Source organism: Lemur catta, chromosome 1 (genome assembly GCF_020740605.2).
Source record: "Lemur catta isolate mLemCat1 chromosome 1, mLemCat1.pri, whole genome shotgun sequence".
Classification (NCBI taxonomy): Eukaryota; Metazoa; Chordata; class Mammalia; order Primates; family Lemuridae; genus Lemur; species Lemur catta.
In genome coordinates, this window is record NC_059128.1 from 117,640,486 (window position 1) to 117,658,318 (window position 17,833).

General features: G+C 48.0%; 2 protein-coding genes across 7 annotated transcripts in view; both read left to right on the forward strand.

The window, feature by feature from the left end:
• The first annotated feature begins 8,126 nt into the window (after positions 1 to 8,126).
• Positions 8,127 to 12,676, forward strand: FAM32A (family with sequence similarity 32 member A). 3 transcript variants are annotated; one of them, XM_045551213.1, is made up of 5 exons: positions 8,127 to 8,241; positions 8,346 to 8,487; positions 11,488 to 11,541; positions 11,814 to 11,931; positions 12,363 to 12,676. In XM_045551213.1, the coding sequence occupies exons 1-4, from the start codon at positions 8,168 to 8,170 to the stop codon at positions 11,880 to 11,882; spliced, it is 339 nt and encodes a 112-aa protein (XP_045407169.1). In that variant the 5' UTR covers positions 8,127 to 8,167; the 3' UTR covers positions 11,883 to 11,931; positions 12,363 to 12,676. The 3 variants fall into 3 exon arrangements, with proteins under 3 accessions (XP_045407169.1, XP_045407177.1, XP_045407164.1); XM_045551221.1 differs by having other exon boundaries at positions 8,346 to 8,457; positions 11,814 to 12,676; XM_045551208.1 differs by having other exon boundaries at positions 8,128 to 8,241; positions 11,814 to 12,676.
• A 2,767-nt stretch (positions 12,677 to 15,443) lies between these two features.
• The window catches only part of AP1M1 (adaptor related protein complex 1 subunit mu 1), a 28,844-nt gene continuing 26,454 nt past the window's right edge, over positions 15,444 to 17,833 (forward strand). For all 4 annotated transcript variants that reach the window (XM_045551234.1, XM_045551252.1, XM_045551261.1 and 1 more), the window contains exon 1: positions 15,444 to 15,668. In XM_045551234.1, coding sequence (XP_045407190.1) covers positions 15,627 to 15,668 — 42 coding nt within the window. In that variant the 5' untranslated portion in view covers positions 15,444 to 15,626. The remainder of the gene's footprint in view (positions 15,669 to 17,833) is intronic.

Sequence of the window (17,833 nt, forward strand, 5' to 3'; positions counted from 1 at the left end):
ACAGAAAAAGCACCATCCCCTAGGGTATGAGGAAAGGGGCTATGAAATCCCACGTGCTTGGCTACATGCCTGAAGTGGGAGTTCAAAGTCAGTTAGCTTGACATCATCGCAAAGCTGGCTAAAACATCCAGCCCCAGAGGTTTCTAATTCCTTTACAGATTTTTTTTTTTCTAATACACTTTGAGTTTGGAAATGATTTTGAATTTACCTTAAAGTTGCAAAGATGACACAGAGAGTTCTCATAGATACTTTGACCAGCTTTCTCTAATGTGTTTTTTAATAAGCTTTTTAATTTTTAATTTATTATTATTATTTTATGACAGACTCGCTCTGTCACCCAGGCTGGAGTGCAGGGACATAGTCATAGCTCACTGCAGCCTCGAATTCCTGGGCTCAAGTGATTCTCCTGCCTCAGCTTCCCAAGTAGCTGGGACTACAGGTGGGCACCACCACACCCAGCTAATTTTTTTAATTTTCTTGTAGAGATGGGGTCTTACTATGTTGCCCAGGCTGGTCTTGAACTCTTGGCCTCAAGCGATCCTTCTGCCTCAGTCTCCCAAAGTGCTGGGATTATAGGCGTGAGCCACCATGTCCGGCCTCCTTTAATGTTAAGATCCTACATAATCACAGCACACTTATCACAAATGAGAAATTAACACTGGCACATCACTATTGACTAAACTCCAGACTTCATTCAGTCTGAAATATTTCACTGTTTTTCTCAGTAATGTTCTTTTTTTAAAAAGTCTTGGCTGGGCACAGTAGCTCAAGCCTGTAATCCTATCACTCTGGGAGGCTGAGCTGGGAGGATTCATTGAGGCCAGGTGTTCAAGACCAGCCTGAGTAACATAGCGAGACCCCATCTCTACCAAAAAAAAAAAATGTTTTTAATTAGCTGGGTGTGGTGGTTCGTGCCTATAGTCCTAGCTACTCAGGAGGCTGAGGCGAGAGGATCCCCTGAGGCCAGGAGTTTGCAGTTGCAGTGAGCTACAATGACACGACTGCTCTTTAGCCTGGGTGACACAGTGAGACCCTATCTCAAAAAAAAAAAAAAGTCTTGGTTCTTTTCATGAGTACAAGAAAATTTTTACCTCTGTCCAAAACATTGGTTTTAATAACCAAGTTTTTTCTATTTTTTTCTATTTTTTTTCAAGTTTTTTCTATTTTTTTTATTATGGTAAAAAATATGTATAATGTAAATTTTACATTTTAACCATTTTTAGATATACCAGTCAATGGCATTAAGTGCATTCACATTGTTGTGCAACCAGCACCTCCACCCATCTCCAGAACTTTCTCATCTTCCCAAACTGAAACTCTGTCCCCATGAAACACTAACTCCCTATTCCCCTCCTCCAGCCCCTGGCATCCACCATTCCACTTTCTGTCTCTATGAATGTGACTATGCTAGCGACCTCATATAAGTGGAAATGTACAGTATCTGTCCTTTTGTGTCTGGCTTATTTCACTGAACATAGTATCCTCAAGGTTCATCCAAGTTGTAGCATGTGTCAGTTTTATGAAGGCTGAATAATATTTCATTGTATGGATGGACCACACTGTGTTCATCCATTTATCCACTGATGGACATTTAAGTTGTTTCCACTTCTTGGCTACTGTGAATAGTGCTGCTGTTAGCATGGGTGCACACATGCAGTGATATCCTTTGTTTCTGTGCCAGGATTCAACCCAGAATTCCATATTGCATTTAGTCACCATTATCTCCTTAGTCTCCTGATCTGTGACAGCTCTTGAGTTTTTTGTTTTTCTTTCTGTCTTTTATTTTTCATGACCTTGACAGGCTTGAGGAATAGTGGTCAGGTATTTTGTAGGATGTCCTTCGACTTGGGTTTGTCTGATGCCTTCTCATGAGTAGACTAGATTTATGGGGTTTTGGAGGGGATGGAGAGGGCAGACCTCAGAAGTGGGGTGCCCTCCTCCTCCTCATATTGTATCAGGGGTTACATGATAGCTACATGATGTCACCAAGAATGGTAACCTTGATCGCTTGGGTAAGGTAGTGTTTGCCAGGTTTCTCCACCATCAAGTTCCTTTTTTTCCCTTTTCATACTCTATTCTTTGGAAACAATGTAGGTTTTTTTTTTAAAGAAATACTTCTCACTGGCCAAGTGCAGTGGCTCTCACCTGTAATCCCAGCACTTTGGGAGGCTGAGGCGGGAGGATCGCTTGAGCCGAGGAGTTAGAGACTAGCCTGGGCAACATAGCAAGATCCTGACTTTATTAAAAATAGAAAAAAAATATCCAGCTGTGATGGCTCACACCTGTAGTCCCAGCTACTTGGAAAGCTGTAACAGGAAGATCGCTTGAGCCCAGGAGTTTAAGATTGCAGTGAGCTATGATCACACCACGGCACTCTAGCCTGGGCAACACAACAGAGTGAGACCTTGACTAAAAAAAAAAAAAAAAAAAATGGAAGGAAGGGAGGAAAAAAGAAAAGAATTCTTCTTGCCAGTGTTGTTCATGGCACAGAAGACAACATCATGTGACAAAGCAAAGACATCAACATCCCTAACTTGAAAAATAATTGGGAAGAGTATATTCTGAAGTTCAGGAAACCTTACCTGATTCATTGTATTTTCTTTGTATGTATACACATGCATTACATATAATAAAAATCTATGTGTATTTAAATCTCAAGACTTTTTAAAATGGATATGAAACAATTTTTTAAGTGAGCAAAAAGCATTGTGTCATAGATTATTTGACAGTTTTCCCACCTTAGAGCATGGATTACCAGTGGGAGCAATATTCCCCCCAAGTGGTTAAAATTTGGTTGGAGGGGAGATGAAAAATCTTAGCTATTTCAAAGGTTTGTGCCTCTCCAAAACTCAACCCTCCTTGACAAAATCTTATGCATCAATATTTAACTTCTCTGATTTAATGACAGGTTCTCTTTAGGGACTGATGATGCCAAAAAAGGTTGAGAAACACTGTCTCAGAGCTGTATAAAATAATGGTGCACCTTACAACAGACGGCCTCAGTGTGGCAACAAAAGCAACAGTGGATCACTCGGTGTGGGTTGGATTACAGTCTGTGTCTCAGTTTCCCTAATAGGGTGGCTGTAACAGTAAATAAGACGATTCCTAGACATCCATATAAAGTATTAACTGCTGCTGTTGTTTTTATCATCATCACCATCAGCCCTATTTTATAAAAGAGGAAAAGGAAGCTCAGAGGGGTCAAGCCACCTGATCCAGGGCACACAGTTTTAGAGTTGCCAGAGACGAGCTCCAAAGCTTCTCACATGTAACCTCCCAGGCCAGGCTGCTGGGCTGGCTGGGAGAGAACAGGTTTCACCAGCTGAGTCTGTCCTGTCCCTCTCTGTCCAGTGGATTGTACCGGAAGTCCCCATCTGCTGGTGCTAGAAGCCAGTTCTCCCCAGACCCAACTGTGGACTGTTAAAGGTTGCGCCTGTGGCCCAAGAATTAGGCAGTCCCTTGCTTCCCCCTGCAGGTAAGAGTGAGGAAGGCAGTCACTGTGCCTTCCTTTGTCCTGTGTGCTAGATTTGGGGACACTTGCTTCTTCTTTCTTTTCTACTCTCTAACGCCACCCCCTAAAAAAAAGCCTCCGTGTCACAATTTGAGCAACAGCTGCCAGAAATAAAAATGCATAAATGTACACAACCTTGGGCCCAGCAATTCCACTGCTTGCAAAAGTTGGCCAAAATTTGTGGGAATAAAGATGGTTATCAGTTGGGGACCAGTTCACTCAGCCCCGGGACATCCAGCCTTTGAGGAAGGTGCGGTGGAGATAGGTGTACTTTCTGCCATGTAAAAACCTTCAAAGACAGAAATGAAAAGAGTATTGCACAGATATATAGATGTTGGCATTTACACACTTCTGTGCGTGCTGAAAGGAATCATAATGAAATTGTTCATCATTTTTGGAGGAGATGGGAAGTTCCCCCTTTTTGTGGTCTTTCTTTCTTTCTTCCTTCCTTCCTTTCCTTTTTTTTTTTGACAGAGTCTTGCTCTGTCACCCAGGCTAGAGTGCAGTGGCATCATCATAGCTCACTGCAGCCTCCAACTCCTGGGCTCAAAGGATCCTCCTGCATCAGCCTCCCAAGTAGCTGGGACTATAGGTGCAGGACACCAGGCCCAGCTACTTTTTCTATTTTTGGTAGAGACGGGGTCTCGCTCTTGCTCAGACTGGTCTCATACTCCTGAGCTCAAGCGATCCCCCCTCCCCCCACCACCAGGAATGCAGACGCATTAGTCCAGTGTCAAGGGAACTGCAGGGGACAGGGAGACTGCTGGAAATTGCTAGAAAACACCCACAGAGGAGTCAGCCATAACCAATGAAGATCAAAAACTGTCTTATTATCTCACTTCTTCTCCCTTCTCCACCCCTCCCTGGTGGGGACACAATTAGCAGCTGGCAATGGAAAAGAAGGAACAGTGGAAGACCCATGTCCTGCCCCTCCCCTTCTGTAGCAGGTCCTAGCTGAGGGAGAGGGGAGACCATTCCACATCAAATTCTAGACATTCCAGCTATTGAACTGTTTCATTTGCTTCTGTTGGGACTCAGAAAACAATACCCCAAAATAAAGGCCTTGAAACAGCCTCAGAAACAAACAAAAAAAGTCTCTCTCTGCCCTCCTCCTGCCCTCTTGTCTTTCAGTCCAGTTCTCCCCTGAAGCTAGCCATAAAAATGAAAATCCCTCTTCCCCAAGGTAGGTCATAGAAACCAAAAGCCCTTTTCCCCAAAGCCAGCTATAGAACCTAAAAATATTACTCTAACTTTCCTTCTGCCTTCCTGTGTAAAAAATTAGCCACAAAGAAATTATCTGACCTGCCTTGTTTGACTATAGGGCGTTAAGACCCCCATTCCAGAGAAGGTCCTGCCCACACCCAGGAGGAAGGAATGCACGATCAGGGAGTCGAGAAGAATCTAGACAGACAGGCCTTGCTGGGTTTCTCCACACATCTATTAGCATTAGATTATATCCTTTTTGTTTAATCATATTTCTATGTGACGGTTCATACTTTATTAAACCTAAGCATAAAAAGGGACAATTTCTGTCAGGCACAGTGGCTCACGCTTGTAATCCCAGCACTTTTGGAGGCCGAGGCAGAAGGATCGCTGAGGCCAGGAGTTTGAGTCCAGCCTGAGCAACATAGTGAGACCCTGTCTCTACAAAAAAATCAAAAAATTAGCCAGGTGTGGCACATACCTGTAAACCAGGTACTTGGGAGGCTAAGACAGGAGGATCGCTTGAACCCAGGACTTTGATGTTGCTGTGAGCTACAATCACGCCATTGCACAGAGTGAAACCCTACCTCAAAAAAAAAGGCGGGGGGGGGATTTCCCCTGTGTCTTTGGATCTTCATTTTGAAGGCTCCCATGTACACATTAAATACATTTATATATTTTTTCTCCTATTAATCTGCCTCTTGTCGATAATTTTCAACAAACCTTCAGAGGGCAAAGGAAAGGCTTTCTGGTGTCCTTAATATGACAATAGCACTGTATGTTACATAAAAATGAAATGAAAGGACAGTCATGGGGTCTGATAACATCTTCATCCAGGGCCAGAGGAAGGTGACTCACTTTTTTTTTTTTAAGTTTAAATGGATGGAAGGAAACAAAAGTAGAATTGTGTTTGGGTTATGACAGTAGTTGTGCCTGTTCAGCAAACAAATTACTCATCTTATTGGGGAATAAAAAAACAACTAACTCATTGGAGCCCCAAGTATTATGGCACCAGTAGATCAGGTTTTTTGGTAAACTCTACGCAACAATTTTCTCACAGCCTCAAAGTCAGAGTGGCTGAGAATCAAATTTAGTTCTGGGAAAACCCAAAGCTTGTTACAATCCCACAGCAAATACCAAAGGCATCAGGAGTGAGCACAAGAAAAATGAAACCTATGTCCATGTAGACTTATACATTGATGGTCATAGCAGTTCGGCTCATTGTATTGCCTAACTGGAAACGGCCCAGGTGTCTATCAACAGGTGCGTGGATGAACAGATTGAATATATTTACACAATGAATAATATTCAGCAATAAAAATGAATGAGCTACTGTTACACCCAACAACAAAAAGAATCTCAGACATTATGCTGAGTGAAAGAACTGTGAAATTTGGCTGGGCGTGGTGGCTTATGCCTGTAATCCTAGCACTTTGGAGGCCAAGATGGGGAGGATCGCTTGAGACTCTTGCAGCCTTTGCAATAACAAGACTCCATCTCTACAAAAAAAAGAAAAAATTAAAAATTAGCCAGGCATGGGGGCACACACCTGTAGTCCCAGGTACTCAAGAATTCGAGGCTGCAGTGACCTACGATGACACCACTGCACTCCAGCCTGGGTGACAGAGCGAGACCCTGTCTCAAAAAAATAAAACAAACAAAAAAAAACTATGAAGTTAAATAATTCCAACTTAAAATAATTCAAGCTTAAAGCTGTTGGAACTTTTAAGTACCCTGAGCCTTCATTGGAATGTGGCTATGTGGCCTGAGTCATATGGCATGCAGCTGCAACTTTGGTCCTTTTTCCCCTGTAAATAATTAAAGATCAAATGGCACCAGAGATAAGACACCCCGTCCCTCAGATCACGACCCCTCTCAAAGTAATCTTCCTTGAAATGTAGCAATCTGTAACCAATCATTTCGCTGGGGCATATACACTGGTTTTGTATGGAAAATGTTAACATCCTGCTAAAATTTCTATAGAAGTGAAAGCTTAACTTCTCTACTTTGGAACGCTGACCCCATTTATTTGGAGTTGGTGTTTCCAGGTGGCCATCCTCAAGCTTTGTCCTTGAACAAATCTGAATCTCATTATTTAAGATTGACAGAACCCTAGCTCAAAAGAACACATATGGTGTGTTTCCATTTATATGAGACTCCAAAAAGAGAAATCTAATCTACAGAGACAGAGAGTAGATCAGGAGTTGCCTGAGGACAGAGAAGGAGGGATTAACTGGGAAGGGGAACAAGGGAACTTTATAGGGTGATGGAAAGTTCTACGTCTTGATTGCAGAGGTGGTTACACAGGTGTGCAAATGTGCCAATACTCATCAAAGTGTATAACTAAAATGGGTGCATTTTAGAAAGGCAAATACCACATGATCTCACTTCTGTGACTCTAAAAAAGTTGAACTCAAAGAAGTAGAGAGTAGAATGGTGGTTTCCAGGAAGTGGGGGGGGGCAGTGAGGGGCAGGATTAGGGAGATGTTTGTCAAAGGACATAAAATTTCAGTTAGAAAAAATGAGTTCAAGAGATCTATATCACAACACGGTGACTATAATTAATAACAAACGATGTACTATATTCTTGAATATTGCTAAGAGAATTAGCCATTTCTAGTGTTATTGTCACTTTAAATTATCCTGAGCCTTGAGAGGAATGAGGCTATGTAGCCTGGGTCACACGGCACACAGCTTCAACTTCTGCCTTTTTTTCCCTCCTGTAAATGATAATTAAGACCAAACAACAGCCCAACAGATAAGACCTCCCCTCATATCCCTGCCCATCCTCACGGATTTTAACTATTCTCATCATAAAAAATAAGTATGTGAGGTAATGCATATGCTAATTAGCTTGATTTAGCCATTCCACAGTGCACAATATATGTAGACAACTTTTATTTCTCAATGAAATAAATAAAATAAAAATTTTTAAATAAATAAAAATAAAATGGGTGCATTTTACTGTACTTAAATTTTGCCTCAATAAGACTGACTTAAACATTTTTTTAAATATACAACCAACATGTCACATAATGTCATTTACCTAAAGCTGAAAAATTAATAAACATTGATTAGACCTACAAAATTAGGTCCAGTCATCCACTGAAAGTTCAAAATACGGCAATAAACAAAAACAGGATATCCAAAGGCAGCCAAGACTCTCAAAAAGGCATTGGGTATTAAGCACCTGACCTGAGGCTGAGAACCCGGAAGTGGGCGCCCAAACAGGAAGTGTGGCAGGAGACATGCTGCAAAGTACGCACCTCGCCTGACTCTTCGCCCCGCAACCTTGGCCCGCAACCCGGAAGTGTGGCCCAGCCGTAGCCGCCAAGAGCGCATGCACCCCACGTAGCTTGGCCAATCGGGAAGGAATGAGGCGGGCTTTCGCGCGGAAATAGTGTTCGCAAACAGGAAGTGTGGCAGTCTACTGCCTTACTGCGGGCGAGTACCATGGAGGCCTACGAGCAGGTTCAAAAGGGGCCCCTGAAACTCAAAGGCGTCGCAGAGCTCGGCGTGACCAAGCGGTGAGGCCCCAGGGCCCGCGGGACTCCATGTTCCGTTCCCTTAGACCTTTTCCCCTGACGCTCTGACCCATCCTCGTCCGCCCCTTCTCTGTACCCCTTCCCAGGAAGAAGAAAAAGAAGGCCAAAGACAAGGCGAAACTCCTGGAAGCGATGGGGACGAGCAAAAAGAACGAGGAGGAGAAGCGTCGCGGCCTAGACAAGCGGACTCCTGCCCAGGTGGCCTTCGAGAAGATGCAGGAGAAGCGAGTGAGGCGCAGGGCAGAGCGAGAGTGGTCGGGGAGGCTGGGGAAGCTCAGCGCCGGTTGACTCGAAGTCGGGGTCAGCGCTGGGACGCTCGAAGGAGGGCGAGCGGTCAGAGGGAACCTTAATTTCGGGAAGAAGATGTCGCGTGAGTGAGAAAGGGGGAGTTCACAGCCGAGGAAGATCCGAGGACGCAAAGACTGCCCCCTGGCCCGAGTGGGAGGCAGAGGGGAGCTAGGGCGGCGTTTAAACGATTCCAGCACTGTGGCTCATTGCCCTGTGACACCAGGCCAGTGACTTTTATTCTTAACGTGCCTCCGTTTCCTCATCCGTAGGAGTCAGGATAGTACTTTCTCTTAAGAGAGTTGGGAACTTTGGATGAAGTCATGCAGGTAAAGCATCTGGCAGTAGGTGTGGCATAAACATTTAGTGGATGATAGCTGTTGGTATTAAATGGCCATGCTCACTGCTCTAAGTCACCATAAAGTCTGTTTCCATGGCGACTTTGGCAGATTCAGCCATGTTGTATTTTAAAGCTCCAATAAATTATTTTGCTTCATATTAATCACTTAATAAATTTGGGTGATATGAGGCAGAAGAGATCAGGCAGGGTAAGACAGATAAACTTAGCCCATTATTTTGGGGAAAGGGATAATCCATTTAGGTGAGAGCCAACCCCCTCACCACCACCGCTGCCACACACACACATGTGGCAATGTCTGGGACATGTCCAGGTCACAGCTGGGCATGAGTGCTACTGGCATCCAGCGGCTGGAGGTGAGGGATGCTGCTGCACATCCTGCAATGCACAGAACACTCCCCACTCCCCCAGAAAATAATGATTTGGCCCCAAATGTCAATAGTGCCAAGGCTGAGAAACCCTAACCCCATTCTAGGTGTACAGTGACATTGGGGAAAGTTAACTCATTATTCCCGAATGTAATTCAGGCATACAGAAACACATGGACCCAGTAGCTCTGACAAGACAGACCTGGGTTAGACTCTACCACTTGTTAGCGGTGTACCTCTGCACGAGTCAGTTACCTTCCACTTAAAGTAGGGCTAAAGTCTACCTCTTAAGAGCCAGGCATGGTGGCTCGTACCTGTAATCCCAACTACTCAGGAGGCTGAGGCAGGAGGGTTGCTTGAGCCAGGAGTTCAGGGTTACAGTGAGCTATGATGACACCACTGTACTCCAGCCAGGGCGACAGAACGACACTTTTAAAAAAAGGAAAAAAAGAATGTGGAGGAAGAAAGGCTGATGAGAGTGGGTCCAAGAGAACGTGGGGAAAGACAAGTAGAGATGAGGAATAGAAATAACTTTTTGGAGGACATTATTATCCTTCAGGTGGACAGAGAAATGGACCTGTAGCTGGAAGGGGGTAGAGAGTGAAAGGGAAATGTTTGTTGCTGTTATTTAAAATGGGAGGTATTGCAGTGAGTTTTGTTTGGCCTAGAAGAGAAGAGTCATGAGAGATGCGGCAGGTGAGAGAGAAGAGAGAGAGATGTGGGCAGGGCCAGGCACAGTTGGGAAATGCAGATTCTCCTGTGGGCACGAAGGCTGTTCAGCTCCCGGCTCCTGGGAGAAGGGCCCACAGGGACAGGGGCCTGGCATCTCCAGCCCCATCACCAGCTGTACAAGCTGCTCCTCATTCTGTCCATCTGTGAAGTGGGGTTGGTGACAGTACCAGGATACCCTGTGAACTTGGTGCCTGGAGAATCTGGAGTTGGGGAAGGGAGAGCAGAGCACGGCCAGGTGCCTGGTGTCACGTGACAGTCAGAAAAGTCAGTGTGGTGTCTTGGGAGGCGACCCAGGCCTCAGGTGGGCTCACGGCAGCAAGAAGAGAGGCAAGGATGGACAGAGGGAGGTGAAGGGGGAGCGAAGGAGAAGAGGAGGGACAAGGAAGAGCAGCCAGGTGGCAGCTACCAATAGTATCTCTCATGATTCTTTGGGTTGACTGTGTTCAGCGGGGTGGTTTTCTTGCTGATCTCATTTGGAGTCTGGTGTAGTCAGATGGCAGCTGGGCCTGGAGTCCTCTGGAGGTGCAACTGAGCTGGAGGAGCAAAGATGGCTTTGCCATCACTTGCCTGGTACCTCAGTGCTGTTTTTGTGGCCTCTTCACCCGGGTCATCTTATCCTCCAGGTCCTGTCTTTCCAGCAGGGCCATCAGTCTTCCTGCACAGTAGCTGGCTTCCAGGCGCATGAAGCCAGAGTTGCCAGGCTGTCTTATGGCTTCAGCCCACAACTGGCACTACATTCTGTTGAGTTAGCTAAGTCCAAAGCCAGCTGTGTGTGTGGCCTGGGGACTGCATAAGGGATGAACAGGGGGCAGCACAGCTCCTGGGGACCACCAAAGAGTCAGCTACAGTCACCCTACCACTAAGTGGAGAGCCAGGTGCAGCCCCAGGTCTGTCTGGCTCTGCATCCCACACTCTCAACTCTTACCAGGTACCAGCCTTTCCAGGTATCATCAGGTGTTTGGAGTGAGTGTTGCAGCAGGACGTGGTGCAGGATGCACACTCCAGGATCACACTGGGGAGGGTGATGTGCATCTTGTAGCCCTTCTGGGCGCTGTGACTGGCCATCAAGATGGATACTGTCACTCGAACGTCCACTCTGTGTCCCCTTTACCTCCCTCATTCTTCATCCTTCTTCAGACTCCATCTTGGCTTTGTTTTCCTGCAAACTGGGAGTGCTGTCAGTTGACTAAGGATGCAGGAAACGCACGTACAGCTGCCAGCGGAGTGTGCTCACGGATACATACTCAGTCGACACTTGTACATTTCCTGTTACTCATGAGGCTGGGACCAAAGGGCAACTTGACCCGGGTTCCCTGTTGGGCTACCCTGAGTGGAGTTGAGGGAAGGGAGTGAGGTGTACAGCCTGAAGCCTCCAGCTGTTCTATGTGTGAGAGCCAGGCTGGCTGGGGCTCCCACCTTCCATCCCATGGCAGCCTGGACTGCCTTGAGCTTGGGAACTCACCTCCATGTCTCTTCTATCCCCAGCAAATGGAAAGAATACTGAAGAAAGCATCTAAAACCCACAAGCAGAGAGTGGAGGTAAGTCACCATGCCTGGTGTGGAAGACCGAGCCTTTTAGGGTCCCATTTGGCCCCAGAGGCTGGGAGCCATTGGAGTGGCAAGGGAGTTGACCCAACAGAAATGACACCACCCAGGGTTCAGGTGTCTAAAAGATCTGGCAAGTGGGTTTGAGAGGAGGGGCTCACTCAGGAGAGACAGGGTATGGGAGAGGTAGGGCTGGGCAGTGTCCCATATCTGTAGCACCCTCCTTGGGTCCATGCTGACACAGGCTTTCTCCTTCCCTTTCCCAGGACTTCAACAGACACCTGGATACTCTCACGGAGCACTACGACATCCCCAAAGTCAGCTGGACGAAGTAGCCTCCTGGCCCCGGGTACAGAGCAGCATCGAGGCTAAGCAGAAGGCCAGGTCAGGGTTATGTTTGGTTCCTGTGGTATTTTTCTAGAAACACTGCTTTACACACACCCTTGCATCTTCTGCTGTGGCAGTGCTTTTCGAAGCTGTGTAACCTCATTCTGGAACTTGATTAAAGACAGACTGTCCTTTTACTCAGGTGAGGTTTCTTGGTAGCACACAGAAGATACACCTTTTTGGTTTGAATGGAAAGTTTTGAAGGTTCATCTAGAGGTAAAGGCCATTTCTTTGTGCCCCATAAAAATGATTTTATCTCCAAGTCCCAGCTAACCCTCTGAGGCCAGGCCAGCTGTCTGTCTTTACCTGGATGAGACGACTCCACAGGATAAGGAGCTAATGCAGGCGTGGTCTGCAGTGTGCAGCCTCCTGTGGGACCCTGCCCTTCCAAGCTCCCTCTAGCTTGGGGCTCGTGCTGTTCTCCCCAGGTGCCAGGAGGCCACTGGCAGCTTCGTGGCCTTCACACTGCCCCCTCAGCCACCTGGCCAGTGAGACAACGCAGCCTGGGTAGCAGAACCACCAGCTGAGACAAGGATGGGATATTGCCATGGCAGGCGTTGCTAATCGATCACAGCACTCTTTGTAATGGAACCTGGACACGGCCTGCCTCACAAACCTCAACCCAGGCTCCGAGCAGCCTCTCATGTTTACTCAGAATGGGCACGTCACACGGAGCCAAGTGTTGAGTTTGGGGCTGTGCTGTGTAAACTGGAATAAAGCAAAAACCAGTTATTAAATACAAGTCTGAATGTCTTACTATTACTATAGGCTAATTGTTACTGAAATGCTTCCTTTTGGATTTATGGCATGTGAAGAAAAGTACATGCTACAAAACAACTCAGCTTGGAAAAGCTTAGGTGGCACATCTATTTCCACCTGTGGGTCGCACCTAAGAGAGATGACATGCTCTCATTAGTGGTGGCTATTTTTGGCAGTGATTCTCCCATTGCCCAGTGGAAAGACAGTTTATCAGTATGGTGGAAAGATAGTTATTTTAGTTATCCATCACTGCGTAACCCCTCCAAAATATAGTGGCTTAAGACGACAAAGATATATTGTCTCTCAAAATTCTGTGGGTTGACTGCTCTGCTAGAAGGTTCTTTTCCATGTAGTGTGGCTTACTTCACCTATGTAGCCACATTGGTGTGCCTGGGGCCAGAAAGTCCAAGATGACATCTCACCCTCCAGGATGTCTCCCCACATAGCCTGTCATTGGCCAACAAGTCACATAGCCAAACGCAGAGTCCAGGAGGGAACCACACAAGGGCATGGATGCCAGGATGTGTGGTTTTTTTTTCTTTTTTTTGAGACAGAGTCTCACTTTGTCGCCTGGGCTAGAGTGAGTGCCATGGCGTCAGCCTAGCTCACAGCAACCTCAAACTCCTGGGCTTAGGCAATCCTACTGCTTCAGCCTCCTGAGTAGCTGGGACTACAGGCATGCGCCACCATGCCCAGCTAATTTTTTCTATTTATATTTTAGTTGGCCAGATAATTTCTTTCTATTTTTTAGTAGAGACGGGGTCTCGCTCTTACTCAGGCTGGTCTCGAACTCCTGACCTCGAGCGATCCACCCGCCTCGGCCTCCCAGAGTGCTAGGATTACAGGCATGAGCCACCGTGCCCGGCCTAGGATGTGTGGTTTGTTGGGGGCTGTCACTATTACAGTCTGCCCCAGCTGCCACATATTAGAATCTCCTGGGAAGCATTAGAACCATGGAAGCCTGAAACCCATGTCTAGGGATTCTGTTTTAATTGGTCTGGGGTGGGGTTTGGTCATTGGGATTTTTTTAGAGCTCCCCAAATGACAGATGAATCAAAGTTTGAGAAACCCTGCTTTACCATAATAGATATGGTCTAATCTGCATTTATTAAATAGTATAAATAGCGAGGTTGAGATTCAAATGTGACCTGAGTTGCCCCCACATGAAGAAAAAGGGGTCAGGAGTAATTTATGTGTAAAGACAGTGCTTATTGTGGATGGTACTCTTGAGATTTGCAAGTCTATTTCCTCAAAAGACATCCAATCACTTCCAGCCCCCTTGATACTGATTTTTAAACATCTAAAACAAAATGCCTGGAGCAAACCTGGAAGGAAACGCTCTATAATGAGAGGAGCCACCTCTCTTAGGTGGTTTTTTTTTCTGCCGTATACTTTTTGGCATTTTCTCAGTCTTTGTTCAGTGAATGTGTACAGTTTTGTGCTTAAAAAAAGATAAGTTTTTCTAAAACACTACAATAAATTGGGCAAAGTATGAAGCTAGATACAATAGGGTTCCTTATACATCACATCTGTCACTGTTAACTCTTGCTGAAGAGACCCTGATGTTCTTTCTTAGGCAGTAATCAGTCACAGCCCTGACGTATTATCAGATTCCTTCCAGAGCTTATTCACTGGACAATCAATATCAAAAAGCTTCTCTTGGCTGCTTGCTTTGTGCAAGAATGCTTGCAGACCAGGATTCACTTAGTCGTTTTAAAATATTCCAGGGCTTTTTTTTTTGCCACAGAGTCTTGCTCTGTTGTCCAGGCTAGAGTGCAACTCCAAACTCCTGGGCTCAAGCAATCCTCCTGCCTCAGTCTCCAGAGTAGCTGGGACAACAGGCGTGCACTAGCACACCAGGCTAATTTTTCTATTTTTTGTAGAAACGGGGGTCTCGCTCTTGCTCAGGCTGGTCTTGAACCCCTGGCCTCAAGCAGTCCTCCTGCCTCACCTTCCCAAAGTGCTAGAATTACAGGCATGAGCCACCACACCCAGCCCCATTTTTCTTCTCTGGATTTTCTCGCAATTACATCTCCATCCTAAGCAAAGTATATATAACCACAGAGTTGCAAAAACCATTTTTCCAAACCCCAACAGAGATAGGAGGGAAGATAAAAGATATGCAAGAGGTGGGCAGCCTGGATAAATGGCTCTGATACTGCAGGATTAGGATCCCCAGGGTACCGTGATGGTTTGTTGGAACAGAAGGCAAGCATTTCTCCACAGCCCAAGTGTTCATAAAAGCAAACTAGATATAATTCAACTGATTAATCAGGGACCACCGTTTGCATTACCCACGTGGTCACTAACAGCAGAAATAAAACGCGGTGCTTTTGGTCTTGGATCAGGGGGTGTGGTTTTCATGAAAACATTCCGGGCAATAAACAGGATTTTATCTCATTCATTGATAAATGTTGACACTGACAGGCTTCATTGCCATTCCGAGAGTGTTTAATCTCTTTCCAAGTCACCACCGCCTAACCCTTCCCCTTTTGACTGTATACTTATTTATTTCCTAGATTCTCCCACCAGATTGTGAGCTCCATAGGGCTGAGTCCCAAGTGGGTGCCACCACCAGGCGCTCTCGCCTAGCTTGGCCCACAGGAGGTGGTTTCCCGCGACCCTGGCTTCATTGCCCCGCCCAACAACCGGAGGGTGCCTGGTTCGTCGGCCCCGCCCCTCAGGGCCTCACGCCCGGACGGTGGGCAAGAAATACAGTCCCATAGGACATACTGCGCCTGCGTACATTGCGTCCCGCGCCTGCGCATTGTTGGCAGCTCCTCCCCGACCGGACATAACGGTCCGCGCGCGTCTCCTCAAACCGGAAGTGGAGGCGAAGTGTCGCGGGGCGCGCCCGGCCTTGCTCAACGCCCGGCAGTCTCTGCCGTCGCCGCCACTGCCCTCGGCAGCTGCCGTGGCCTCCCGCAGCCGCCATGTCCGCCAGCGCCGTCTACGTGCTGGACCTGAAGGGCAAGGTACTTACGGCTCCCCACCCACCCCGTTGCCGGGCAACCGGCGGGGCCTCCCTGGACACACGGGGGTCCCACCCTGTTGCTAGGTAACCGGCCAGCGGGCCCCACCCTGGTGTTAGGCAAGAAGGCTGGTAGTCCTGTCCTGAGGGCCCCACCCTGTTGCTAGGTAACCGGGCGGGGGGGGTCTTCAGTCCGGAAGCCCCGCCCCGTTGCTAGGTAACGCGGTGGGCTGCGGCGCTGAGTTGCCTCGTGCCCGGGACCCGGGCCCAGGCTTGGGCGAAGGACCCGGAGGACCGGCCGCAGCCGGGCACCCGGGGGTTGCGCGACCCTTGGCCGGGGGTGGCGAGGCGTGGCGGGGACAGCGTGCCTTCGAAGGCCCGTCCCACCTTCTTCGGGTGCAGCAGCTTCTGTTTATTTTGCACTTTCTCCCCGTAGGAATTTCTTAACTCGCATTGTGACTTTCAGTTAGTTGCAAGAGTTCAGTGGGGTGGGTGATGGAAGCACCATTTTACAGAGAGAGAAACTGAGGCACAGCGGCGAAGCAGCCTGCCCAAGGTCACACTGGTCACAGAGAAGCAGCATCTCCAGGAGTCCGACCCAGCATCATTTGTCCATTCCGTCGCTGTCTGCGGAACATCCACTAAGTGCCCTGCACGGTGCTCAACCTTGAGCTGCCTTGTTTGAGCAAAAAATTGCCCTGTCCTTAGGGAGCTCGTGGGTTGGTGGGGGAGATGGTCACTAATCTCCAAGGGCACAAATAAATGTAACTTGCAGTGGTGGACCAGTGAGTGTGTCATGTCAGCCAGGGGATGAGAGAGGGTTTCCTGAGAGGTGAGTGACAAATCGCACCAACACATGAGAGAGTTGGACATAAACTAGGACCCAGACATCTTCGCCCAGGGGTACCTGAGAAAACTTAAAGGAGGGATCATTTACGCCTTTCAGGAATGGACTGCTTTCTTCCCCCAAGTCCATCCCAGGTGGAAGGCAAGTGACTGAACCTGCCTAACAATGTTAAGCCTGACATTGCTCAGCGGGAGAAACAAATAGGTGTTGGGTCCAGGTGTGGCAGCCGGGAGTTAGCTCGGAAGCAGTTGAGAGTGAGGAGGTGAAGTGGCTGCCCCTTCCTGCCCTACCCACAGCACTTTCCTTAAGTTCCCTGAGTGGGTGCCTGCCCTAGATGCCACCCAAAGTCAGCAACTGGTGAGCGCCCGTGCTGGGCTTCCTTCCCTGGCTTTCTTGGAAGCAGGGAAGACACCCTTCCTAGAGGCGTGCCAGGAGTTGGGAGGGTGCAGTGTTCCTCATGTCCTCATAGCAGGATTCTTCCGCCCTGGCCACCGCCTTCCCAGAGGTGCTAGCAGGCTGCCTGTCCCAGCTCGCTTGTTCCTTCAGCAGACAGCTCTCAAGTGCCCAGCATGTACCCAGTCATGTGCCAGCCACAGGGTATACATCAGTGCCAGCTGTCTCACTGTGGCTGTGCAGTCAGAACTAAGCCCAAAACCCATCGCTGCTGCTCAGCTGTGTGACCTTGGGCAAGTGCCTTCTCTCTGAGCCTAGCTTTCCTCACTGGTGAAGAGAGGCTTTTGTGGGGTTTTTGCTCAGACTTGCTGAGTGAACGCATGCGACAGGCTACGCACTGCCCGCCTCCATGGGCCTCTTGGCCTAGCAGGGGGGTCACACGGAAGCAGAGACGTTACCCAACAGTTGGATCCAGGCAGCCGCAGGGGCCAGGGACAAAGCCCCAGGTGACACAGTTGCCCAACCTCGTCTTTGGCCAGCAGACGGGGAGGTGGTTCCGAAAGGCTTCCTGGAAGATGAGGATGCTGGAGCTGGGTTTGGAAGGTGACCAGGTGACAGTCCAGTGGAAAAGAGGCATCCCAGTGGGCACGAGGGGTGAGGGGCAGCCCCTGGGGCTGGCGAGCCGGAAGTCCTGGGTGATGCTGGCACCTGGACTGTAGGTGTTGAGAATGTCCAGATGGGAGAGGGGGACCAAAGGGACCACTTGAATTCCAGGAAGGAGGAGCCACTGCGAGCAGGCTGTAGCCTGGGAGAAGCATGAACAGACCTGCCTTTCGGGAAGCTCCCCAAGGCAGCCGTGGGCTCCCCTCCCCCCCAGCAACCATGATGCCCTTTATCATTCCTCTGCCTGCGGACCTCGTGTTCCGAAA

Bases quoted from the DNA above. Each gene is read 5' to 3' on its own strand.
- FAM32A (XM_045551213.1), top strand. From the start codon at position 8,168: ATGGAGGCCTACGAGCAGGTTCAAAAGGGGCCCCTGAAACTCAAAGGC. The intron at 8,488-11,487 runs GTGAGGCGCAGG...TTCTATCCCCAG, and splicing joins AGAAGATGCAGGAGAAGCGA to CAAATGGAAAGAATACTGAA. The intron at 11,542-11,813 runs GTAAGTCACCAT...TCCCTTTCCCAG, and splicing joins CCCACAAGCAGAGAGTGGAG to GACTTCAACAGACACCTGGA.